Genomic DNA, 27,073 nt, shown 5'->3' with positions numbered 1-27,073 from the left:
TGCCCTGTGGCTGGAAAACTGCCAGAGCCCAGGGTACCTCTCCTCTGCAGGAACCCTCCAGCACATCCAGCACACCCATGCGGGAGCCAGGCCACTGTGACCTTACCTGGCATTACTGAGGAGAGGACGCAGGCGCACGTCCAAAGCAGTCGCCGAGTTTCGTGCAACAGCCTGTAGCAGAAAGGCGCGCCGGCAGGCACGGCCAGGACTGCTTCTGTCACAGCCGAGCCGTCCCCGTGGTGGGAGGAATGGTGCGTCCCAGCCTGCAGAGAACAGCAAGCTGCACTGCAGCAGTGGCACTGTCACAGCTCCTACAAACCACCCGTTAAAAGCCAGGCCTACGGCTGCTGGTCTTACCACGGCAGTGGAGGGGGAAAAAAATAGTACATGGGAGCTGGGGTCAGGCTGTCCTGCCAGGACAGCTCTGGAGCCGGCAGCGTGCACCCCGCCACCTCCCCACCCCCAAGCCTGCCCTCCCCAGGCACCGGCTGCTCCACCACAAGAGCCATGCGAAGCAGGGCAACTTCCCCGCTGTGCTTTCACAGGTGGTCCCATCACTGGAGCCACAGAAGAGTTCCTTGAGCAGCACATGGCCGGGGCAAAGCAGGTTTCTGGCCAGAACCTAAGCTGAGCAGGAAAGCTGGTGAAGTTTTTGCATTGACTTCAGGTACTGCTGCTCTGGAGGCAGCTACTCCACGGGCCAAAATACTTATGGTGACAACTCGGGGGAGAACTACGAAGTCTCCAAGACTGCAAGAAAGGCTGAGCTACTGCAAAGAAGGTGCATTGAACCCCCACAGCTGTTGGGACAGAAGACAGCAGGACGTAGTGACACGGCAGGACTCCAGGCAACTACTGCGGACGGCATCACATGCATCAAAAGTGACCCTGAGCCAAGGCACCCAGGTCCCAGTCTGGCATCTATCCTGTGCCTTGCTCCCCTTGGCAATGCTTAAGTGTCACGAACCAATGCTCAAATCAGCAGAAAAAGCGTTAACGGCTACTGGGGGCAACGCACGGTCCCCTGTTCTATGCCAAGTTTTGAACACATCTGCTGATCCTATCAACAGCTGCAAAATCCTCCCTTGGCGTTTTGTTTCTCCAGCAGCACCCACCATGACGTCCTTGCAGGAAGCACTAAGAAGTGCCCAAGGAACAGCTGAGGGACAGACCCCCTAGGAGATCCCCTAAGGATCTCCTCCTAATCCACCATTTTTGGAAATTGGCTTAAATCTTGAAGCAGGAGCCTTAAGAGCCCTTCCGGGGTTATTTCATTAACTATTTTGACCCTGTTATTTTTCAACATGTATTCTTTATCAGATATCATTGAATATTGAGTATCCGAGTCTTTGAAGGCAAGTATTCTGCCTGTACACATACGGTGCAATTTCACGAATGAGACTTTTTCCTCAGTCGTTTTAAAGACATCCCTGACTTGCTCTCCACATGTCTAACCAGGCCAGGGGAATCCAAGCTCTACACCCCTTCCCCCGTTTCTCTCTGATCTCCTTACCTGCCTCCGCTCTGAAGCAACATGACCAGCCTTCTGCACGACCTCTCCGGAGCACCCCTGAGGCAGAGAGGACAGCACATTCTCCAGCCTCATCCCAGCTGCAAGAAGGCAGAGCTGCTGGGAATGACATGCTGGTTTGATTCAAGGGCTCCACCACATTACTTGCAAGTTGCTTCACTGGCTCAGGCTCTATCTGCATTCCTACTTGCCTTATGCCAAGGAAGGATCCCTTAAAGCACCTAGCTGAAGCCTTCTCCTGCCCGGAGAGGCCTCTTACCGACTTGCACACCTCTGAGCAGAGCCAAGGAATGACCAGCTCCTGGCTTCCGCTGTGACATTCCGCCTCCTTTGAGGGGCAGCTCCAAGCCATCATCTTCTACTACCAAAAATGCTCCCCAGCTGTAGTAACCTTCCTTTTTCCCCATGGAGGATTTGGGGTATGCAAGCAAAAATAAAAGCCCCCTCACATATTCATCTGTCCTAATTAAGCATCAACACCTGCTGGTTGATGGGGTAGCTGAAAGAAGAGAGTAGCAGCAAATCTCTCTCTCTCTGTTCCTAGAGATACCAGGTAGAGTTGCTGACACTCAAAGATCTTTGAATGCAGCTCTATAAAAACAACCAGAGTCATCTTCTGCACTCAGGCCTAGAAGGGCAAGGAACCGAGGGGCTAGGATGTCTCTAGACTAGTCCTGCAGAAGTTAAAAACTCCCCAGGGCCAGTTTTAGGGCTTGGGAACCCCACTTGGGTCCCCAGGCACTGCCAGCAAGTTGTAACAAGGGGATGCACGCACTGCAGAGCACAGCGGAGCGTTCGTGGGCTGTCACACTGCCACCCTCCCACCTCTGGCCAGCCAAGGGGCACCTCACCCAGGGATTGTCCTAACAGGGAAGGAGAGCAGAGGAAAGAAGCTGAGGGCAAGGAAAAAAAAACACCAAAAAAACCCCCAAAAAACCAACAAAAACTGTTCCTCACCAGGGAAAAAGAACAAACTGCATGAGACACAGAGCAGAGGATTACAGGTTTTTATTTGTCAAACATTCCCCCCTAGTCTAGCACATTCTACAGTCTTGCTAGCACAGATGGTAACAAAGAGCCTGTAATGGTTCAGAAGTTACACTGCTACAGAGAGCAAACAAAAGCAGAGATTTATTATGTAAAAAAAAAAATTATTGTGAGAAATGGGTGAAAAAGTGCAGAGGGGATGGGGTGGAAACTACGTCAGCTAGTGGTGCCTGCCCTGTGTGCAGCAGACGTCTGTGCTAGCAATGCAGAAACCCTTCCTGGGATCCCACCAGGTGAAGACTCCACTGTGCTGGAAGCATCATTTCCCTGAACGTTCCCCATTGCCTTACAAAGAAGGCTCCTCTCAGGAGAAATGACCTATCTTCTACGTAGCCGAACCTCTCAAGACACCTTAGGGAGCACCACGGCACCGGCTGTGAACATCCCCTTCTACCACACACAACACCACCGCCTTAGCCAGAGAACCATAAATGCAACACCATCCATTCTTTCCCCTTCAGCTTCTGCTGCCTCTTCTCCCAGCTTTTCACCATGGTATTAGATGTGATTTTGATTCCATCAGAAATTGTTTTCCGTCGACTACAGACACACTGGGGTGTGGGGAGAGACATAAAGGCTACTGAAGAGAGAGGATCCCTTTCTTGAAGGGTGAGCAAGTGTGGTGATGGGTTACCACGTGCTACCGAGCTTTCACATGGACAGACTTTTCAGGCTTTAGGAGTCACCCCTTGCTTGCTTCTCCCCCACATTAATTAGAACATGTTTTTCATTAGACACGCAACTGAGGCAAACCCTAAGCTACCCCCTCGTGTCCCACGTCCCAAATGTTCCTGCTCACGTCCCAAAGTTGATTGATTTGTTGTGAGTTTTTCCTGATAATGGGTCCAAACTTGCACATTGTTTTGGTGACAGTCCAGGACACCGCTCCCAAGGCACTCCTACCCGTGGCACCAGAAACAGGTTTCTCATTCCTGGAGCAAGGCTATCCCTGAAGCATTTGAGCGTGGCTATAAATATGCAACTAAGTAAGGAAATTAACAAATGATGATCTACATAAAAGCTTTCTAGGCATTTCCTTTGGAAAAGCTGATTAGTGCTACTTGCTTCTAGTATGAGCCCCGTTTATGAATACACCCGGGCTCTGGAACGCTCCCACTGCTTTCATTCCTCTCGCTTACCAGGATGATTCCACTGCTGTTTTTACAGCAGCAGAGGGTAGGGGATGACATATTTTTAGACACACCAACAAGAAAAATTAAGGGGTCCAAGAAGCTTTCAATATTCCGAACTCTCACAGGAAGCTGGGAGTTTGGTAAAATGTGCTTAAGTTATAAAGAAAGCTCAAGCAATTTTAAATAAAAGCAACGAGTCCACCTGGTTACTCGAAACCTTCACGACCCAGAGCTGCACAGTGGCTCCATGCTGTGAAAGATGGCATTTGATCCTCCAGAGATGAAGAAACTTGTGAGCTCAGTGAGGACAAGGAAAACGCACACAGCGCAGTGTAAGGCGTCGTGCACAGAGTCCCCTGCCCGCTCCCCCTCAGGCACTTCTCCAGGAGCATCACTCCCCTTATGTCACTCCCCCCTTTCCCTCCCCACCCAGCTCACAGCTCCTCTCCGAACCCCAGCCCAATCCTTCATTAGAGCAAAAAGTGGCCCACGAGTACAGGGCCTGCCGTGCTAACGCAGAACGAAGATCCACCAAGACGCTCTCCTGAATCCAGCAGCAAACACTTTGGGCAAAAATACAAAAAAACTGGACAAGTATTGAGCAACCTCCTCCCAGGGATACAGCCTTTCAGCAAGCAGCAACTGAGGAACTTTAAAGTCTTCGGTGTCCTATGAAGAAATATTCCAGGCTAGAAAAGCTCAAGGTTTATAAAAAGGGAGTTATTTGAGAAGGGGCTGGAGAACTCCCGAATTCTCTGCATCCCTGCCCTCTGTGCCCACGATCCTGCTACACAAGCAAATGAGAAGCCAAGTTGCCTGCCTGAACCGGCAACATTACATTCATGGTTTACTGAGCACTCCCAGAGCACCCTTAGTCTTCCAAACACCACCCTCGGCACTAGCGCGCTCTCAGAGACACCACTGTCGGCCCACTGGCACAGCAGGGCTCTAGCCAGAGGTGCTCCTGTCCCCGGGACAGGCAACTTCCCGGGAGTACAAAAAAAAAAAATATGGATAGGTGCTCTGTTCCTTAATAATAGGACAGGGTTCTCTTATGAACTCACATGATCCCCCCCGGTGCTACCTGAGTGCTCGGGGCCAGGCTCTCTGCAGCAAGACATCAGGCCAGGTCCCCAGTGCTGTCACACCTCGGGGACACTTTGGAAGAGCCTGAAGACAGCACTTCTTCCCCACTGACCATCCCAGCCACAGCTCACCATGGATTTGCAGGTCTGAAGCGCTGGTTACTAAAATTGTCCTTCCTATTGCTTTGGGCTCCATTTTCATGAGAAACAGGCTAGAGATTCACGTACAACGTGACCACACATACTGGTGCCTTGTCCTTTGATACAAGGCTGTGAAGCACAGGCAGCCAGTCAACTTGCTCTGGAGATCATGGGATTCATTTCCCCTCAGGACGAAACGGCATATTATGTGCCAAATAGCACAAATCCCGTCAGATCTCCAGAATGGCCGATTTTTATGTGCAGCACATGCCATCAGGTGTTGTAGATAGGGTTACCTATCCATTTGTGTCATGAACTAACTGCAGGAGAATCTACATCCATGACTCAAGTCTGCAAGACCTGGGATCCCAGCTTAGGATCTGCCTTTTGGTTTCCTTGTGACAATGAGGTGTGGCCAGACATGCAGATTGCGGGTAAATTTAAAACATAAACAAAATTTAAAACCATGAGGCCTGCCGTGAAGACAGCCTTCACAGCAAAAGTTATCAAACTATTCAAAGGCTTTGGTGGCAGAGCGTGCTAGAGATAAGGCTGTTGAAGATTCCTTGTGGCAGGCAACCAGACAAACCACTCCTGTTCCAATCTCTACTCAAAAGAAAATGAAATGAAACCCATGAAAGCAGAGCAGACAAGGTGGCAGAACAGTATGGCTTGTTGCACTGCATGATAAAAACCTTCTGAAAGGAAGCCACCGACACCTTCAGAAAGGACTGGAGAGCCTTTCTGCCAGACCAAGCCTACCAGAACACCACGAAAGCACCATGTTTCCTACAGATCTTGCCACTGCGAACACCAAGAAGGTGACAGGAACACACCAGCTTAACGCTCTGAACTAACCCCTTGAATTCCTAGCTTTTGTCCTGCAAGAACATGGAGACGGGGCAGGATCCCAGCCACGTCCCCAAGGGTGTGCCTACAGGCTTCAAGTTCCCCAGCAGCAGCAGAAACTTCAGCAAGGAAACAAAAACTTTCGGAAACCAAAAAGCGAGCTACCAAATACGTGCCCTCCGTAAGGGCTACCCAGAGCATCATCTAGCACGATCCGGCCCACACCACCTTTTCAGCAGAATAGAGTGTCTGTCCTGTGTATCAGCCGTAGTCCAGCTACTTAAGTGATTAGCCAAGAACGAGCGCGCTGTTAATGATTAGCATTCCCTAAATTCGTGCTCTTGGCTTGGTGGGAGCGCCCAGCTGAGGAAAGAGGCCGAGGAGCTGCGGCTGAAACACCACGCCACGCAGCGCCTACCGCCTGTGCTGGGAGAGCAGCCATTCCCCAGTTACCCTGTGCTGCCCTTCCCACTTTTCCAACGGCATTTTCAGCTTCTTGGCCCAAAATGCCTTAGGCCTGTCCCCTCCCATCCTGTAGTGTTATTCTGTATCAAGGGGACAGATGCAGCAAATGTGTTTGTTTTGCGATGTTTTGTGTTTTTTTTTTATCCAATAATCTCATTTTCAATTAAAATATATAATATATATTTAAAAAGGTTTAGAAAAGCTTCTATGTAATTTGCAGCTACTTTTACATATAGATTACAATAATGTACAACTCTTCCCCGAGGCAGTTTGAAACCACAGGGACCTGCCAATTCTTTCCCCTCAGTCATATACATTATCAAACATCAAATGTGTTCGTTCCTAATACAGCTCTGAAAAAGAAGTCTGTCACTGGTACCTTCTCAGAGGGAGAGATGCCTAATACACCTAATGGGGACACACTTAACATTGGCTTTATATTTGCTGTAGAAAGTTCCCAGATTAGTAAAAAAATATTTCATCTATAGAAAATGCCCTTCTGAAAAGCAACCAGGGCTCTGTTAAGGCCACACCCAGGCTTTCCATTTCTCTGCTGTAGCAAGACAGATCAGAAACAAACCCAAAATGATGTTTTTATGTCCCAGAAACAGCGATTAGCACCTGTGCTTATTTTACAGCAGCCTGGTGGATCAGGAAAGTGCTGACAACAGCATAGGGACTTCTCGAAACATGCTTCTGATTCAATGGGGCTCAGTTGGCACAGTGAAAAACTCAAAAGTCCTCCTGTTCCACTCAGGTGGACAAGAAGCAGCCTTCTACACCATAACCACCACCCTTCCCCGCAGAACGACGACGGGTACTCCAGAGACGGGCACACTGAAACCAACGCCTGAAACAGCACACCCTTTTTCCCCATAGGGCTTCCGCCAACAAGCTCCTTCCAATTCCTCTGCCAGTCTGTGGGATACCAAGTGCACATCTGGCGGCTTAACGAAAACGTCCAACTACTTTGCCCCAGAGCGCAAGCCAAGTGAGAGCAGAGCCAGCCCTTCACCAGTCCGAGGCACTGGGAGACTTTCTGCCATAGCAGAGAGAGGATAGCCATTGAGATATTCCTCCAGCAAACCCAACTCGTCACATGGGAAAATGCTATTGCCTGGCACAGACTCTTCTGACCGAGGGTTTTACCAGGGCTCCTCTTTGGACATGTACAGCCCAGGGTTTCTCCAGATGGTCCAAGGCAGGGTCAGGTTTGTAGGAAAAGCCGTGGCACATAACAGGATTAATTACTTTTAAACTCTTCCTGTTGCAGCCAGATGCAGGTTGCCCCTTCTTCCCAGGTGGGCAGCCCCTTCTGCCCAAGGCATGGTGTGCAGGGAAACCGAATCCAACGTGCTCCATTCTTTTCTCTGCCAGGGGTGGGAAGTGAAGTCAGAACCCGATGTTCAAAACCTGAAGGACACTAGAAAGAAGAAAAAGAGAGTGAACGGTTAGACCTCAGCTTCAGCAGGAATCCTGGATGCATAGATAATGAGGTAATTACTATCAATCAGCCCCTGCTGCTCAAAGGATGCCAACTTCCAGCAAGGAACAAACATAGATCAGGAGACCTTGATCAATGGAGAATCAAGTGGAGGATGCAACTGCTCAGCTCCAAGCTTCAGAATATGACTGAGAGAGAAAGACAAAACAAAAGCACAAAGGTCAAAAGTAAGCACTCCTCCTGTAAGCTGATGGCACCAACAAAGCCCTACAAGATAAGGAGGTCTAAAGGAGGACTTGGCTAACACCAGAGGCATTGCAGGAAAGCAGCAAGGAAGAAGAAAATTACTCTTCACCTTAAGCAACCACAAATACCAATTGGTAGGGAAAAGATTAAAGGAGGATTTTTTAGAGATCACACACTAAAACTGTTTATGCTCACCCACATAAAGAAATCTGTATCTATCTATAAATACATAAACATTTCTAGATATCTCATTCACCCGCAAGTCTAAAGATCCCTTCTCAGGTCTTCTGCCTCATGTCAACGAAGCTGCCACAACTCGTTCAAACAAGCCTTGGAATGGGTCTAAGCAGACTTCAGACACAGACATAAAACCTCCACCATCCGTCTATGATCCACTTTGGAAGGCAGAATAGCAAGATAAATGTAGGGCATCCAATCTGTTGCATTCAGTAACAGCGAGCATGAAATAAACTTCTGGAAAGGGAAAGAAGCCACAAGAGGGAATCAGCCCTGAACAAGAGACAGTAACTTAAAACAGAAGCCAAAGCAACAGGCTACTCTGGGAAACTGCAAGTTGATGAGGGTTTTATTTATTTATTGGTCATTCTGGTAGACAAAAATACAGTGTTTGGACCAAAGGGAATTAAGATAGAGCACAGGAAGAAAAGCATGAGTCCAGACCAAGCTGGGCAAGGGATAATGAGTTCTCCAGGCTATGAAGCTATAGGGAGTCTAACCGAACAACTAAAGAGCATTAACTAACATCCGCCAGAAGAGTGGATGGACTTCACGCTTGTCAGTGAGGTGCAAACTGTACCACTGTACAAAAGAGGCAGTTATCTTCCCAGGCATCCCTCCTACTGGCTCGCAGAAATACACAGTTGAGGTGGGTGAGCAAGCCCAAAGTCCCTGAGCTGCTCAGAGACAGCCGGGGGGACACTTGCATGAAGTGCTGAAGGCAAGAGCAGTTGCCTGTGATGGAGCACCTGCATGCCACCATCTCTTCCCAGCTGTGGTTACCTTTTTTCCATGACCTTGCTCACTAAGGCTCCCGTAAGTCACACTGTACGGCTTGCGCACCCAGTGCCTTAACCAGCGAACCACAGACTTACAACTAAGCGAGCCGCAGCTACCGGACAACAGCACCAGAAATTGTAGAATTTACATTTTTCCTAGTCAAGAGAAGTATTCACACGCTGACTTTCTTCCTCTGTGGGTAACAGCTAGGTCTGCGGGTGTTGCATCGCTGCTGGGCAGAGGCAAAGTTTCAACGTTTGATCTCTAAACTCCGAGTATGGAGACAGAGGACTCCCGGTGAAACTGTGGATGAGCTCTTTAGCATTTAACTTGCAGAAGGGGATAAACTCACGTCAGCTTTGAGCACCATGGGTAACATCAACTAGCTTGTGTCTTCCCAAACGCTGCTGAGGACTAAGTACTTATTCCTAAAGATCTTCTCTTGCCAGCAAAGAGAAAGATTTCCCCAGCTCCAGTTTCATTCTGGCTGTTCAAATGGCAGAGTGTGATCCCTGGCGTTTATTGATGAGCAGTGTTTGCTGGGCGTTACACCCATAACTGACCCAGAAGGCTACAAGGTTAAGCCCACCGTAGGTACTCAGGAGGACAGCTTTTGGTTAGCAATCACTTAGAGTAGCTTTTGCCAATGTGAACTGAAGATGGCAAAAACACATGCATAGAAAGGACATGAAAGAAAAAAAGCCCGGCACACCGGAACATATATAGTGGCAGCCATGCTTTCCCAGGAAAGCGATTTCCAAATAGGGACTTTAATAAGGCACTGCAGTAACAGATTCAGAGAAGGGAAGGATGGCACAATCTTGACCCCCTCACAGACACTGATGTCTGCAGCTCACTTGGGTTTTGGGATTTGTAAATTTGAGAAAACATTCTGCCTGATTTTCCTAGGGTTCTTCCTGGCCTCCTGGAGCGCTCCTTATTTCTCTCCACGAGCACACTGTTCTCCTTTTCTTAGAATCCTGACCCACCTCTCCATCTTGGCAGCGTTTTACACAATACTTGCTCTCCTTCACGGAAGAAGTTCCCCTTCCTCCCACTCCATCGATTCCAGGATACAGGCAAAACTGAAAAGCTTTGCAAAGCTGAGAAAAAGCAAACATAACCAAAGGACAGAATAAAAGGCTCAAAACACCGCATGCCAAACGGGGCGTCACTTCTCCAAGCACAGTACTGCTGTAAAGAACTGTTCACTGCGAGGTGTGGAGGAGCTACTGGGAGCTACTGGTTTAGAACTTGTTCCAGATCTCACTCCTTTCTTAGCGAGCATGCGTGCAGCATATTTTCCAGAAAGCATCAATTCAACTTCATGCATGGAACGAAGCAAATCCGGGGTTTTTAACATCAGATGGCTCCTCTGCTTTGATTAAGCAATTCACATGCTAAGTATGGAATAATAATACGGAACGAGAACATAACCATACCATTAAGAACCCATGTCCTCCCTCTTAAGCATTTGATTACAGCCACATCCTCACCAGTTCTAGACCCTACCTTTTGATAAACGTTCCCTCAGCTTCTCTGTTTTACATTCTTAACAAAAAAATACCCGTGCCTGGTATTCTGTCCTGTCTATCCATCCCAGGTAATTAATGCACCCAGGACTGCAGGAAAACTTGCATATGTTTAGAAAAGACTCCTGTGAAAAACATTTCACGCCTGCAAAGTCAATGTACTCCCCAAATATGATGACCTGCCCTAGCATGGCATAAAAAACAGTAATAAAACCACCACAAAAGCTCTAGAAGAATATCCAGTGGAAACACTGCTCAAAAGGCCACAGCTTCTGACACTAAATTGCAAACAGTCCTAACACAGATGGAGGATGCCAAAGTTTTGTCAACCAAATTTGTCTTTGAAATCAACACTGAGTTCCCATATTCCACCTGAAGTTCGGATCTTCAATTTAAGACGCAGTAATTCAGCAAGAACGCGGTTAACAAATGCACAAGACTATAAAAAGCCCCAGAATGAAACAGAAAAGCTTGCTTGATCCTCCCTCTCTCTACAGTAAAGAGATCTGTTAAGTACAGACAGAAGAATGTTACTAATAAATGAAATCCTAAGCAGTGTGGTGGGACTTGGAGTGAGAGGGAGTTAAATGGGGCTTAAAAAGTCAATATATAGTGGCGTATCAAAATGTTCACAGGGTTTAAGTACCACCGGCTCAAAGAAGAGCATTTCACTTTGTCTCAAGCCAAGACGCTTGTCTAGAACGGCTGTCCTGGGGCAGAGCAGAAAAATTTAATATCTGGTCTCCAGCATAAGCAGCAGGAGAAATCACCAGAAAATTTAGGTTGAAACGGGTCTCCAGAGGTCACTTAGTTCAAACTACCGCCAGATTACTCAAGTGCCTAGGAAAGAGTATTAAGGTGAAGCACATGATAATTTCACTCTGTCTCCATCCTTTTGAAGCTCAAGGGCTTCCCACAACTGAAGCAGTATCTGCAATTTGCCCTGACTTCTGCGTGCTGCGCTGGCCAGTATTAGGGGTTGGATTTGCAACGCTAACAAATGCCTCCTAACCAGGAAATAATTCTTGGCAAGGCTTCCACTTTCCAGACAATGCCCAGCCTACGCTCCAGTCCATGCAAGAAACTGCCCATTTTCTATCAGCCGAGCTCCAAGCACAAAGCATGCCTTCAGCTCCATTTCTCTAATTCTTCATCTGCCTCAGGGGTTAAAGAGCTTCAAATCAGGGTGTCACACCTTCAGAGAATAAGATATTTTTAAGTCTTGTTCTCATATATACTATTTGATAAACTGACTCTAGAAATTTTTATGCAAATATGAAAGGTCGCTGAAGAGGCATGGGATAGACCTAACGCATCCTTCCTCCTTCCATCCCCACTCACACCGCGTGCTCCTGTTTCCTATTCTCATTCCAATAACGGATACATAAGGAATTCAGCACTTAACGCTGACTGACCAGCTTACCAGACTTCACAGACGCTATCCCAGATAAGGGAAAGGCAGAAGGTCTGATAACTGGGAGTGATTGTGTCCTGCCACACACAGGGCAATGACAGACAGTCATGACACAGATCTGCTTTGCAACTACACAGACTTGAAAATTTTGCAAGAATATTAACAACCTGGAGAGTACAGCAAAGGGCTACCAAGATGCTGAGGGGACTGGAACACCTCTCTCATGGAGAAAGGCTGAGGGATTTGGGTCTCTTCAGTCTGGAAAAAAGACGACTGAGGGGGGATCTCATCAACGCTTATAAATACTGAAAGGGTGGGTGTCAGGAGGATGGGGCCAGGCTCTTCTCAGTGGTGCCCAGTGACAGGACAAGGGGTAACGGGCACAAACTTGACCATGGGAAGTTCCACCTAAACATGGGGAGGAACTTCTTTCCTGTGAGGGTGGCAGAGCCCTGGCACAGGCTGCCCAGGGAGGTGGTGGAGTCTCCGTCTCTGGAGACATTCCAAACCCACCTGGAGGCGTTCCTGTGCCACCTGCTGTGGGTGACCCTGCTCTGGCAGGGGGTTGGACCGGATCATCTCCAGAGGTCCCTTCCAACCCTACCATTCTGTGATTCTGTGAGAGAAACACAGCGTGTGCTTGGTTCAGTTCAACTGTCCTGTATATAGAGGATCATGTCTTTGTTTATGGAATCAGCATATGCTCTCATGTCAGCTTTAGAACTATAGTCACTGCATGTCAGAGACGGACGTCCTGTAACACAGACATCTTTGGTAACGAGAGACAACAGGAGTTTCTGTCAGGTTGCTGCTCTGCTCCATAAAGGAGTTTACTACCTGGTAAGTTAAATCTACCTACCTTTACACAGTTTTTTCTTCCTCTAAAAGGGAATGCAGCTCTGCCAGAAGCTTTTTACTCCAAAGAGGTATCTTTAACTGCTGCAGAGTTGAGCACAGGAACCATCCCAGACAGGGCTGTTCCCATTATAGAGCTGTAGCATTTTACATAACTACACCTACCTTTTTGTGCTCCTGAAGTTAACTTGGTACCCAGGTATGGTTGGAGGCTTGCGAGGTGCTGGGATAGCTGGGAGTAGACAGCATGGGTTCAAAATTAAAGTCCAGTCCTTCTCCATCCATCAGTTCACTGTTGATTATGTAATCCATATCACATTCCAGGTTCTCCATGTACATGTCAATGTCCAGGTCAATGGGCAGCCTGTCCTGGTTCAATCCCAAGGGAGCAGGGCTAGCAGAAGAAAGAAGCAGTGGACTGCCCAGCTGGACTGACTGGGCAGTTGTTGCAGAAACTGGAGCCTTCAAACTGGTGATGCTGGCAGTGTTTTGAGGAGATGTGACTATGGGAAGCGTTGATGGCAAAACATTGGCACCGACTGCTTCTGCCTGCTGCTCTGTAGGCTTCCCTCGTGGATTGCCCGAGCTCATCTTACTCTGGGCGGCTTGTCCACCTAGAAGCAGAAGAGTTCGGCTGCTCATCCTGTTACCAGTCTGCGGGAGAACTGGATCCACCTGAGTCATCATAACATCCCTTGGAGGTGGAGAGCTGGGTGTCAGAAGAGCTTCCAAGGTCTGAGGGGCGGAGAAATGGCTGACGGAACTTTGCAGCGAGATATCAACAGGGTTAAAAAGGGAATTGCCAAACGTAGTAGTCTGACCAGCTGCATTTGGGCTCCGCAAGGAAAAGCTGGAATCTCGCTGGATCTGACCACTTGAGGCAGACTGCTGGGTAGGTAACACAGATGTGCTGGGAGACATCAAATTCAACCCATCGATGAGCTCAAGCTCCTCAGTCACAGTTGGTGGAACATTGCTGGATGCACTGGAGTACACTAGAGAAGGAAGCAGCTCTTCTTCGTGGAGGTCATCCTGCTCTGTCAGGATAGGAGAGAGCCTGGCACTAATGGTGCTCGCATTAGAACTGGTTCGAGGCCGGAAGGTGTTCCACACATCAGAGTCCTCATTGCTTCTCGAGGACGGGCTCCCAGGCCACTTGGGGAACTGGGAGCCAGGACTGTCAGCAGTGGATTCTGGAGCAGACTGGAGAGGAGGCTTCTTTTTGGATGCTTTACTTCTGACTTTTGCAAGTTTGCTGCTGTTGTCCATGGAGGCAGCTCTTCTTCTTGGTGCTTTTCCACTTTTACCACCCTCAGGATTGAGCATCCACCAAGAGCTCTTCCCTGTGGCTTCATTATGAACTTTAATGAACTTGCTGTGCAGGGACAGGTTATGTCTAATGGAGTTCTGAAAAAAAAAAAGCCAAACCAACAACAAGATATGAGGACTTGACAGCTGACACACCTCCCACCCAAAAACCTCACAAGCACAAATGCATTCAGGCAGTATCCAGAGAAGAAAGTTACAACTTTCTTCTATCCATAAAACCCTGCTATTTCTGCTTGAACATGCCTGACAGCCCTAGCAAGCAGTGCCACGTTTCCCCACAGCACCAAGGGTAGAACTACCATGACAACTAGCAGCTTCCAGCTAGCAAAATACTAACACAGAAGAACTTTTCAATACCATACAGAATCTGCAAAAACTAAGCGTACCACAGAACAAGTAAGCAAATTCCCAAATACGGCTTGCAACTTCAACATGAGCCTAACTGAATTCGAGCTAATGCTGCTCCCACCCTTCTGCCAACCCCATTACCCACATAAGCCTAGCTGAAGTTTTTAATTTTTATATGGCTAGCTTTCAGACAGGTTTGAGCACAGCATAGCAGTGAATCAAATAGACTGGGTGAAGCAAAATGCCAGAATACCTCTAATTCAGTACACCCACTACCATTTTCATCCCAAAAACCAGAGAAACAAGAGAGAAACTTGGTGGAACAAGAGTCCCGGTAGCCCTGGAGCCTGCCAGCCTCGCTCTGCGGGGGGCAGCAGGCTTCCTAATGGGGTAAGGTATTCAACAGATAGCGCACTCCCACAGAGCACATGTCGGGTTTCGCCTCTCCCATCTTTCCATTTGGCAAGGCACACATTCCTTGCCTCACCCAACTCCCTTCTTTTGGTTTAACTTTGCTGGAAACGGCAAGCTAATGTATCAAATCATCATCAAACTGAATTTTCATCCTACACCTGATAAACTCGCCAGTATTTTAGAATCAGCAAGCAATAATCTCATTGTTGGAGCAGATCTTCCATAAACTCCCCTTGAAGCCTGTGTCACCCATTTGTTTGATATTTGCATTTAATTTGCTCAGATGGTCAAATTACACATCGTTAAAAGGTGCCTCCCTGGCAGCATAGCAACAGACCAAGAGCAACATCTTTTTCATATAAACAAAAAGGTACATAGCAGCCTTCCCATCACATCTATGCTCTCTTAGTTCTGCACAAAGTTAACTGTGCTTTCGTCATCCTTTCCCACCACCCCTGAACACAGTTCTTTCCTGCCTGCTGCTTTCCCTATCCCCACCCTCTTCCTCTCGGCCAAGCCCGCACCATGCTCATTTCGGCCACCTCACCAAAAGTACTATGCTAGAACAAAGCAGATGGAGATAACAATACAGGCAAACTGGGAAGTAGGGCCTGTGTGAACCTCATGAAGTTCAACCAGGCCAAGTGCAAGGTCCCGCACCTGGGTCATGGCAATCCCAGGCACAAATGCAGGTTGGGTAGAGAATGGCTGAGAGCAGCCCTGAGGAGAAGGGCTTGGGGGTGCTGGTGGACGAGAAGCTCAACATGAGCAGGCATTGCACGCTTGCAGCCCAGAAAGCCAACCGCATCCTGGTCTGCATCAAAAGAAGTGTGGCCAGCAGGGTGAGGGAAGTGATTCTGCCCCTCTGTTCTGCTCTGGTGAGACCCCACCTGGAGTACTGTGTCCCCCTCTGGAGCCCTCAGCACAAGAAGGACATGGACCTGTTGGAGCAGGGCCAGAGGAGGCCACGAAGGTGATCCGAGGGCTGGAGCCCCTCTGCTGTGAGGACAGGCTGAGAGAGTTGGGGGGGTTCAGCCTGGAGAGAGAAGGCTCCGAGGAGACCTTCGAGCCCCTTCCAGTCCCTGAAGGGGGCCTACAGGAAGGATGGGGAGGGACTCTGGATCAGGGAGTGTAATGATAGGACATGGGGTAACAGCCTCAAACTGAAGGAGGGGAGATTTAGATTGGATATCAGGAAGAAATTCTTGGCTGTGAGGGTGGTGAGCCCCTGGCCCAGGTTGCCCAGAGAAGCTGTGGCTGCCCCATCCCTGGAGGTGTTCAAAGGCCAGGCTGGATGAGGCTTGGAGCAACCTGGTCTGGTGAGAGATGTTCCTGCCCAGGGCAGGGGGTTGGAATGAGATGATCTTTAAGGTCCCTTCCAACCCAAACCATTCTATGATTCTATGAAAGTTCTCATGGAGAGGGAAGGAGATGTGAGAGAGCTTCCATTTTAACCTTTGGCTGCTGAGGACTCAGAGAAGCCCAGCTGCTTTTTGTGACTGGTACCAAAGGATACATACACTCTTACTTGGAGAGCACCCCAAGGGTTACTGCAGAGCCAGGGCCTGATGGACCACATGTCAGTCCATGCTCTTGCACAGTTTTATGACTGGAGTTGTTCACAGTAATAGCTATACAACACTCCTGCCAGGCAGCTTCTCTAAATAAAGCTTTCCTTTCCTTAAAGTCTCAAAAAAAGTTAATTCGGACTGGTACCCTGTCTCCTGGAAAGCTGCTGCTTTCGTTTCCAAAGAATGCCCCCCTTTTTCCCCAGTCAATGTACATGACTTTGAATGCATAGTGCTGCTGCAATATGAACCACTAGGTTGTCACTAATTCTTCATTTATTCTCCTGAAAGTCATCTGTGAACTCATGATGACACCCAGTCCTGTCAGGAATGACCCAGTAGCTTGTACACGCAGTATACATTTGGAGTCTCATAACCACCAGTTACTAAAATGGAACTTGAAACCAATAGGGTCAGGATTTCAAAACGTCACAAGTAACTATATTCTGTTTTCTTCTCCCGCATGGCTATAGCCAGGCTTTAATTCCTGTGGCAGCAAAAGACGGAGCTTCAGTAACACTGAAAGCTCAAGAAAATTAGCACCACTTCGGCTATCAAAGTGACAATTTTAGTAACTGGGTTTCTAAGTTTTTATGGCTGAAAAGCAGCTTGAAGTAAGACATCTTGGAACAAGACTAGGATTCACATGGACACAGACAGGTGAAGCCTAGTACCTTTAACGAAACAGTCTCAAAGTGCTTTTACATTACAGTTACTGCTAAACTGACGTAACAGCTAATAACTGTAGAAATAGATAATTGCTGTACCACTCCTTCCTTCCTCATCTTCAAACTCTCCTCCTCCCGTAACACAAGATCTGTGACCCCACCAGCTGGTTCAGAGAGCTAACCCAACTGAAAAGCAGCCCTATCCTTCCTTAAAAATTACTTTTCCTGCCTCTTTTATCTCTGCCTGGTTTTTGAACTACCTCACTGTGGGTCAAGCACTGAGAACTAAGGAACAGAACACGTGGCTGGAGGCAGAGGAAAAAAAACCCAAATGCTTCTTACATTAGGGTTAACTGCTATCAAAACTGCAATGCCTGAATTATCGCTTTGGCACCTCTCCTGCAGTCCCTGCAAGGCAGCTCGCCGCCGCAGCACCCAGCGCCCTGACACCCCTGTGTGACCCAGCTTGCCCACACACCAGGGACTCAAGTCCAGGGAGTCCCAAAATACAACGAAACCGACATACCCACCGGCCTGGGTGCTGCGAGATGGTACGGGAGAGTCACACCTACATACTGCACGCTCCCCAGCGGAAGAATGCATCTGCTAGAATGATTTAATGCACCTAACATATGGAGGGCACCCTCGAATCTCACTGAAAAAGCGAGGGACAAATCAATTACGCTATAAGAATCACAGAACTCCAGGTCCTAGCTGACAGGAGAGGAAATGACAAGAGTTCAGTCACCCAGGCAACCCTGACGTATTTCCTTTCTCGGTGTTAAGCAACTGTAACCAAAAAGATATAGATGACATTAACTTTTCATACGCTCAACTTCAGCAGTGCGGGAGGATCCCAGTTGGTCTGATCACCTGCAATCCACACAAGGTCTTGGCACTGCGACATCTTTGACCATAAGGAAGCATGACCTGAAGAAGGAGGCACAGGCAGGAATCCTTCAAATCCTTAGGGACCTCTTCAACAACTAGTTAGGGGTGGTTATTGCTGTTTATTCTTATAGAGGTTCTTACAGCTGTACATTAAGTATCGCGGTGGAAAAAATGCCAGTCTGTGTCTCTAATCCATCAAAGATGATTCCTGTCAACCACCTTCAGATAAAAACCATTTTGAAAGTAATGACAGATATTATGCAAAAAAATTAAACTTTGGCTAGAGAAATTTACTGTAGACTGAAGGGTGGCCCATTCGCTAGGTCCCAACCACTGTGTGTACAAGCTAGGATAGATGGACCAGCCATAGAAGTGAGGCTAGCAGCATACGCAAACTATCTCCTAAATCTCAGTTACCGCAACATTAAATCCTCTCCTTTGATAAAAATCTCCTAGCCCTACTTAAAGGCACGCTCCTCGCCATCGTTACCAGGCCTACCGAACAGTGCTTGGGTCTCAGGATGGGAAATCAGCCATGGGAGCTGGCAGCACCACCAAGCAATTATCCTGCCCCGTCAGCCTCCTGGAGAGCTGCCACAGACACCAAGACACTACGGAAAACACAAGTGGGTCAATACAGAAGACAGAATGCCAGTGACAGCCTTCCTGGGGGACTATACAGCTTTGTAGGTAGGGCTAAGGTTATCTACCATCAAACTGAAATTTTACTCGGAGCAGGTCAGAACGTTCAGACTTTAAGGCTCCTCACAGTAAAAACAAGCTTAAACTCACCCATCTGTGATGTACTTTCTTCGAAGCACTGATGTGACAGGAGCAGAAGGTGGTTCTTGTGCCCTGCCCGAAGGACCTCGTCCATGCAGCGGTGGGACATGAACCACGCTAGCGGAGCGCTTGGGGCCAAGCACAAGCTGTGCTGAGAAAGACACAAGGAACAGCAGCTATCCTTGAAAATATTGTGCTCGCCCCCATTTGCCTGGATTTCCAATCACTGCCCCCTAAAGCCGGGGCCATTCTCAGGGGAAACATCAAGTTTCTATTACAAACCACAGAGGCACCAGATTTCTTAACAGAAAGTCTCTCTCAAGAGTGAGTGACATTAAAAAAAAAAAAAAAGATATGCAATTACTGCAGCTGCCTGTAGTACACTCTCACTGCCTCGGAGGCATACAAAGAACATGGTCACATCCCAGCGCAGGGCCATGTTCCAAAGCCAGGCCTGTAATTGTGCCGAATTATCATTTGCCATGGCATTCTTGGGAGGCTGCAAGGGGAGAACGCCCTGCCTGCTGCGTTTGTCAGTGCCTGTCTCAGCACTCACCCGGCCACTTGGCTCCAAAGGATTCAGGAAAAGGTCTTTGTTGAGATTTTGCAAAGTTACACTCCAACAAGTAAACAACTGCTCCAGATCCAGGGAACTAAAACATCTCCCCAGCAATCCCCTTCCAGAAGGCACACGTGAGCACAGACGTCAAGCTCAGCAGACGGGGAGCTGTATCTTAGGAAGAACATTTTCCTTTCCAGAATCTTTCAGTGGGAGCCCAGAAGAAAACCCTAACTCTCTAAAAAGCAAAGACTGAGATGATTTACTAGTTTACCAAGACAGGCAGGCACATACAACAATAGCTGTTCAGGATTAGATAGAGCAGAAGAAACTTGTTGGAACAAGTAATACCAGCAGCCCAGGAGCAGACTTCTCCAAGGAGTGCCTGGAAAATTAAGCCACGCTGCAAGGAATAATCTTTCAGCAAAGCAGCTTTCCAGAACAAACTGGCAGGAAGCAGGAAAGAGTAGCAGCAAAATCTTCAGGTAATTTGACTGGCATTGCAGAGGGACTTTCGCCAAAAGATGAACTCTCCCCTACTTTTGAGGGTGACAACTACACTCTTTAAGGCTTCAAATGAAAAAATAGATCTTGCACTTACATACTTACTCAGGGTATTACATCTCATTTGGGTGAACGGGCTGTTAATGCCACTTTAACAAAGGCTAAGTGTATCTCACTACATTGCAATGGTGGGCTCTCACCACAGTTGACCACTCATCGATAAGTTTTATCCCACTTGAAAAACAGGACCCCCGGTGACCCCGCACTCGCACCGTCGCTCTGCTCCCATGCACTCCCACCGGCCTCATTTTCCACATCCAGCACTTCACCGTCCTCCCGTCCACAATGCCTGGCCATGCCTTACCCCCCTCACCAGGCCCTCCCCTAGGCCAGGGTACTGGACTAATGGGACTAAAAGGCAAAAGATTCTGTTAAAGGAAAGACCAATGGACAAAAGCCACATGTGCTCCGCAGGTTTCACAGAATCACAGAATGTGTTGGGTTGGAAGGGACCTCTAAAGGCCATCTAGTCCAACCCCCCTGCAGCGAGCAGGGACATCTTCAACTAGCTCAGGTTGCTCAGAGCCTCATCCAGCCTGGCCTTGAATGTCTCCAGGGATGGGGCCTCCACCACCTCTCTGGGCAACCTGGGCCAATGTTCCCATGCTAGACTCTTCACTATAGCCTCTGAACAACTGTCACTCAGCTTCTGTTCGTTATTTTCCCCATTACTTTAAGGAAATCCAGCTAGGCTGCCTGCAGCCGGGACTAAGAACATCTCCCCGCTGCCAGGATGAAGCGCATCGCTCACACCACACAAACGCGTGTGGGGGCATACGAGGTAATGGCAAGAGTCCAGCAGATTCCACCCACCCCCAGCTACTCCAGATTCCAACAGCCAGACCCTCCCTCCCCTTGCAGGGCAGGAACTTCCAAGAAAGCAAAATAATCCCAACTTGACAGAAAGCAGCACCTCCAACACCACTAAAGATTAATTGGACTTAATTTAAGTACCAACGATGACAGCAATGACATCACTATTCTGATTCGATTTAGAATGCACAATACTTCACTTTCAGTGTCAGGTTTAATAGGGAATGGTATCATTTCAGGCACGTGAACTCGGGAGTAAACACGATGAGCTTTCTCAGCATGGCCAACAGAACGCAGCCTTCTTCATAGACCCAGGTCGATGGTTCCGTGCAGCAAGAGAGACTCTAGACTGAGCCTCCCCTCCACACAAATCTGAAGGTCGGGCAGAACTAAGATGCCGAGTTTCAGTTTTATGTCTCCTTTTGCTTTACGGCATCAACCCAATTATGCCTCAGTGAGCAAAACCAGACAAATATTTTTAACGTCTTCTCAAAGCACCATCTTGAAATCATCATTACCAAAAGTCAAAAGCAAACCTGTGGAAAGCGTTCCTACCAGATGTTCCTTTCCAGATAAAGGCTTTCTTTTCGATTAAAGAAAGCTTTTCCAACTTTGATTTGGGCCCTTACCTGTCCATGTTAAGAAGCTACAATTACGACAAGTCCGAGCCAAAAAAAAATAAATCTTCAAGTACACAGGGCCACTCCAGCACAGTCCAGATGGACATCAACAAACAGCTAATGGGACTATTGTAAGAACTGACCACTGCTTTTTTGTAGATCTGACTATGGGAAAAAAGAAAATCAAAAGCTGTCTGAGGAGTAGTCAACATGCCAACAAATGATAGACTTTTCATCTTTACCAAAACAAGTGTTCACATTCCACTGAACTGGAATTTATTCGCAGGGTGTAAGGATAACCTGGCAGAACCTACCAGCTGTAGCGCAGCAGAAACAGGCCAGAGGATGGACAGGCTTGCTTTTGTCTGCTGGCCTATTACTCTTTCATGGAGGAGCTTCAGAGGGCCACAGGACAAGGTGCTGCTCCAGCCTGAGGGAGCTCTGCCAGGAGCTCAAACACCTTCAGCTCCGGGAGAGGCCAGGGACTTTCAGAGCCAGCTTGATGGCACTGGAATCCAGGGAATCATTCTACCATCATAAACTGAATTGCAGGGTACCTACAAGAAAGCACCCGAGAGCCCTCAGCCAGGTCTCCTGATCCACCTGGTCAACAGTTAACATCAACGACGGGCAATATGCATGTAACACAGGCATGGAATGGAAGGGTTTCAAGTAAAATGCCACCCACTGCAATAAAGATTAAGAGCTAGCTGAGTTTCCAGATGGATGACACCTTCTGCTTCAGACAAGCAGAATGCTTGGTAATTTTTAATTCGTAATACAGCTACTTGAGTTGTCGCACATACGTATGTGTATACACATGTACACGTCTGAATCGAAGTGAACGCGAAAGCAATGCAGAGGTGCAACTTCAGCCTTCTGTAACTAATGCAATGCTGAAGAATCATTTGTTCTTTCCTTTACATTACACCATAGGAAACATCTGATTTTTGCATCAAGAAGAGCGTGGCCAGCAGGTGGAGGGAGGTCATCCTCCCCCTCTGCTCTGCCCTGGGGAGGCCACATCTGGAGTGCTGTGTCCAGTGCTGGGCTCCCCGGTTCCAGAAGGACAGGGAACTGCTGGAGAGGGGACAGCAAAGGGCTACCAAGATGCTGAGGGGACTGGAACACCTCTCTCATGGAGAAAGGCTGAGGGATTTGGGTCTCTTCAGTCTGGAAAAGATGACTGCGACTGAGGGGGGATCTCATCAACGCTTATAAATACTGAAAGGGTGGGTGTCAGGAGGATGGGGCCAGGCTCTTTTCAGTGGTGCCCGGTGACAGGACAAGGGGTAACGGGCACAAACTTGACCATGGGAAGTTCCACCTCAACATGAGGAGGAACTTCTTTCCTGTGAGGGTGGCAGAGCCCTGGCACAGGCTGCCCAGAGAGGTGGTGGAGTCTCCGTCTCTGGAGACATTCCAAACCCGCCTGGATGCGTTCCTGTGCCACCTGCTGTGGGTGACCCTGCTCTGGCAGGGGGTTGGACTGGATCATCTCCAGAGGTCCCTTCCACCCCTACCATTCTGTGATTCTGTGACTTTTACTTCAGTGAAGTGTCTTTGGAGGGTGAAAAGGATGGTTTTAAAGCTAATTATGTTCCTACAAAAGCAAAGACAACGGCTTTGGGAGAACACACAGAACACTTCCCTGAGGAAGACTACTCCTTCACCTCACTCCTCACTATGTCAAACTTGCTCATCCTCATGGATGCGAGCAATGCAATGACCAGCACGAACTGCTTCAGCGGGGCTTACGTACTTCTACTTCATTCAAAACCCTCAAAACCTTCCTCCCCAAAGTAATCTCAAAGCCAGAAGGAATTATCCTCTTATCCAGAGCGCGGCGTGCAGGATTAAGAGAGAAGCCCCACGGCACACCCCTGCAAGGACACTTCTGCCTTTCAGGCTGGTTAATTCTTAACTTCAGCTGCATTACTAGAGGGAAAGGACAGACTGCACACCCAGCAAATCTGTCCTTCACAAAGCGCTTGAAGCAGTTTCAAGAACAGCAAACACCACCTTCCTCGAAAACATGGATTCTTCCGGAATTCACAGAGGTTACACCCTGGCAGTCTGTAACAGCTGTATTTCCCCCAATTGTATAGTGGAGTAGGACAGCTGTAAAGTAATTACAAAGCAACAATGACTTTATGGAGTTTATATTAACTGAAGTAGATTAAAAAAAAGCTTTTAAAGAGAAATTTCTTTTATTTTCCCATTTAAAATTCTCTATTGGAACTACACTACATATAAATAGCACATATCATCCATATGGCTCTGTCCAAACAACACAGAAACACCAGAACTCTAGGAGCTGTAGGACTATCTTAACAGGCTCCAAAATGCTACATCAGCATTTAGCAGCAGCGCCACATTAATTTCCTTTACCCAAACTCATTCAGTTCAAAACAGAGAAATCAATAAAGCTAAGACAAGTCCAAAAGTTTTTCTTATACTCTACAAATTAGAAAAAACAAACCCCAAAACAAAAAAACAAACACACAAGCAGAGCTTCACAGCTCTAAAAATAATGAGGAACAGTGAAAACAAAAAAAACAGGCAGGTCTGTTCCTCAACTGAAGAGACATCTTTTGTTATTCGGTTTGTCTTAAATCTAAACCACGCACCTATTAAATTTACTTTAAGTCGATTAAAATAAAATTGAACTGATTTTCTTGATTCCACACCTTTAGAACCGGAAACGTCTAACCTGCCTTCATCTAGCACACCTTGATGCAAACAGACTAAAGGAAACCAAACAAAAGCTCTTACAAATCTATATAACTGTATATTAACATAAAGCAAGCCTAGAAGTCAGCGCTCTGTGGCCACGCGTGATGGGGCACGTATCCTGCCAAGCGCTGCCAACAGGACTTGAGAGAGTGAGCGGGGAAGAAAAGAGAGCAGAGAGAATACACCACAGCCCCCTCTGCCTCTCCCAGGCACTCAAGATTAACTGCGTACCCCCTTCATACCAACCCAAACTTTGACAATATTGGGTAAAAATGAAAACAAGTTTGTTTGGGTTTTTTTTTTTATGAGAGCTTCCCCTGGCATTTAAACAGTTTCAACTGCATTTCTGTCATGGTTTTCTGTTTGCTGGTTAAAGTCAAGGGTTTTAAGCTGCCCTAATTACAAGGCAGGCCGATTCCCACCGCAGCCGCTGTCATTCTGCCCTCCCTCATCTTTTCCTGGCAAGAAGTTTCTGTTCTGTTCCCCTACTAAAGCCAGCCTGAGTTAGTGCATTCCCGGGCTGAAAAACTACAAACGAATTTCACACTGAAAAGTCACCACAGAGCAGAAACAGTGTCTGAGCAGGGATCTCAATCCTCGTACGTGCACCGATTCTCATCTCTGCCTTTCTGCAGGTTAAATCCAACTGTACATTTCCCAAAAGCAATACAAGATTAAGACGCAGAGCAAACCCAGTGACTGACAGTCCCGTTACGCAAAAATGAACGTAACAAAAGAACAGCCATACTGAATCAAGCCAGAAGTCTACCTATTTCAGCATCCAGGCTGGCAGGACACTCTACTATATTCCACCTTCCCCACCAGATTGGAGGATGCATTTCAGAAGCCACACTGAACTCTAGTCTCAGGCACTACTGCCAAACAGATCCAGACACACTCCTGAACAGAAAACACACCAGTTCTGTAAATCGTCTGCCAAAATACTGTGACTCCACACAGCATCAGCAGGACCAGAACAGCATGCCTAGCCTGAGGAAGCAAGAACGACCTTCCAGCGAGGCCACAAATCTTCTGAAGAGAAAGAAAACGCACCCAAGCACTGTCCCAAATCAGAAATTAATAAGGAGGATTCAACCTGCACAAAGGAAAACAAACAAACAAAACAATCTCAGCCAAACTACGTGCGCTCTCCTGGAACTGTCAGTGAGCCAGATAAACGGGGAAGTTGAAAAGTTTTCTATCTACCTGTGCCAGCCTAAGCTGTGACAGCTGCATCTCTCTCACCACGTTCTTACCCTCTCTTGAGCAAACATTTGCATTCATGCAACCACACCGTGTGCCACTTCAGAGAGGTGAGCCAGCTGAAAGCTAACCTACCAGAAAAAGCTATCCTTTTTTTTTTTTTTTTTTCCAAAATTAACTCTCTGTACTGACTTACTGCTGGGTCACACAGGCAGAGGAACGCGTGGCTAGAGTCATGAATGCCCCAAACCACACCGGCTCAAGCTGCTGCAGAACTGCACCATGGACAAACTGCTAACCAACACCGCAAACGGAGACGTATGCTGCAAACAGGAGGGTAATTCCAGTCTGCAGCCAGAGGAATGGATCACCCTCTTTAGACTCCAGTCACTATGGATGTATCAGGACAGCCCAAGAGGCTACTTCGCAAGGCAGCTCTCAAATCTCCCTTTCTCTTTGCTGGAGTTTGTTTGACTAAAGAGAACGGGAACACCAGGCTGCCACCTGCAGAGGATGGAAACTGAGTTTAGCTCTTTTAACAGAACTTTGCGTGTGCCTTTTCCCAGAGTGGGAGAAGAGAGCGTTGAGGCTTTGGAGCAGTATATTGCTTTCCCTTTTCCGAACACCCACAGAGTCTGCAGCCCGGGCACAGACGCAGCACCCTCTTCACAGGGAGCCTCTCGAAAGCCAAGAATGCCTGCTATGAAACAGTTATTTATATTGAGCTTTAGCACAGTCAGGTGACAGAGAACCGTGGCCTTGTACTGAAAACCCCTCCGACTGATGCTTCACCTGGCACAGAAGCCCTTTTAACCGACCCTCGCTCTTTTCCCAGAAAACCTCCCGAACACAAAGGGCGCAAGGAGCGCCTGGGCCGGCCCGGGCCCACCGCCCCGGAGGAGCCCGCTCCTCCCTGCGCCCGCCGGAGCTGGGGCCGGCTCGGAGGGACCCTACCCCGCACCCACGGCCGGGAAAACGGCAGAGCCGAGCCCCGGCCCGCCGCGCCACGACCGGGCCCGGCGGGAAGGCACAGCGGGAAGCCGCTCCGCACCGAGGGCCGGGCCCGTCCCTCCCGCGGGGTGCCGTCCCGTCCCGTCGCGCACCTTCCATCCGGCGGAGCTGTTGCTGTCACCCTTATCCTTGAAGTAGGGGACGGAGCGGACCATCCACTCGTAGATCTGGGCCAGGGTGAGCCGCTTCTCCGGGGCGCTCTCGATGGCCTGGCTGATCAGCTCAGCGTACGACTGGTTGCCCCAGGCGTTGCGCCGGGAGCCGCCCTTCCGCGCCGCCGCGCCGCCCGCCCGCGCCCCCTCGACCCGCCCGGGCCCCGCCGCCGCCGTGCCGCCCGCGCCCTCCTCCGCCGCGCCCGCCGCGCCGCCCGCCTCAGGCAGCTCGGGCCGTGGCAGCGGCCAGGTACAGGAACGCGGCCGGCTCTGCGGCTCGAAGTCGGGGTCGATGTCCGGCGCCGCCGCGGCGCCGCCCGCCTCCGCCATGGGCGCCCGCCTCAGCGCCGCCGCCGGGTGCCAGCCGCTCCGCTGCCGCCGCGCATGGGCCCGGCCCGGCAGCCCTTTGTGAGACCCGGGCCCGCTGCCGCGCCGCTCTGTTTACCAGCCAGCAGCGCCGCGCCCTGCGCCTGCGCGCGCGGGGCACGCCGGGAGTTGTAGTCCTGGCGGGGAGGCGGCGGGCGGCGACGTCCGCCACGCGGACTACAATACCCAGCGTCACCCGCGCCGGGGGGCGGGGCGGCCGGGGTGAGCGTGGCAGGCGGCGTGCCCGCCCGACTACAGCTCCCAGCGGGCACCGCGGCGGCCGCACTTA

General features: G+C 48.9%; 1 protein-coding gene across 1 annotated transcript; it reads right to left on the bottom strand.

Annotated features, from left to right (window-relative positions):
* Positions 1-2,522: 2,522 nt before the first annotated feature.
* FOXO4 (forkhead box O4) lies at positions 2,523-26,869 on the bottom strand. The gene is made up of 3 exons (XM_054213476.1): positions 26,359-26,869; positions 12,925-14,166; positions 2,523-7,674 (listed from the first exon to the last, which is right to left on the bottom strand). The coding sequence occupies exons 1-2, from the start codon at positions 26,746-26,748 to the stop codon at positions 12,943-12,945; spliced, it is 1,614 nt and encodes a 537-aa protein (XP_054069451.1). The 5' UTR covers positions 26,749-26,869; the 3' UTR covers positions 2,523-7,674; positions 12,925-12,942.
* Positions 26,870-27,073: the final 204 nt, after the last annotated feature.

This window comes from Rissa tridactyla, chromosome 9, assembly GCF_028500815.1.
Source record: "Rissa tridactyla isolate bRisTri1 chromosome 9, bRisTri1.patW.cur.20221130, whole genome shotgun sequence".
Lineage (NCBI taxonomy): Eukaryota > Metazoa > Chordata > Aves > Charadriiformes > Laridae > Rissa > Rissa tridactyla.
Note: the sequence above shows the minus strand (reverse complement) of the source record. Positions and strands in the feature narration are given on the sequence as shown.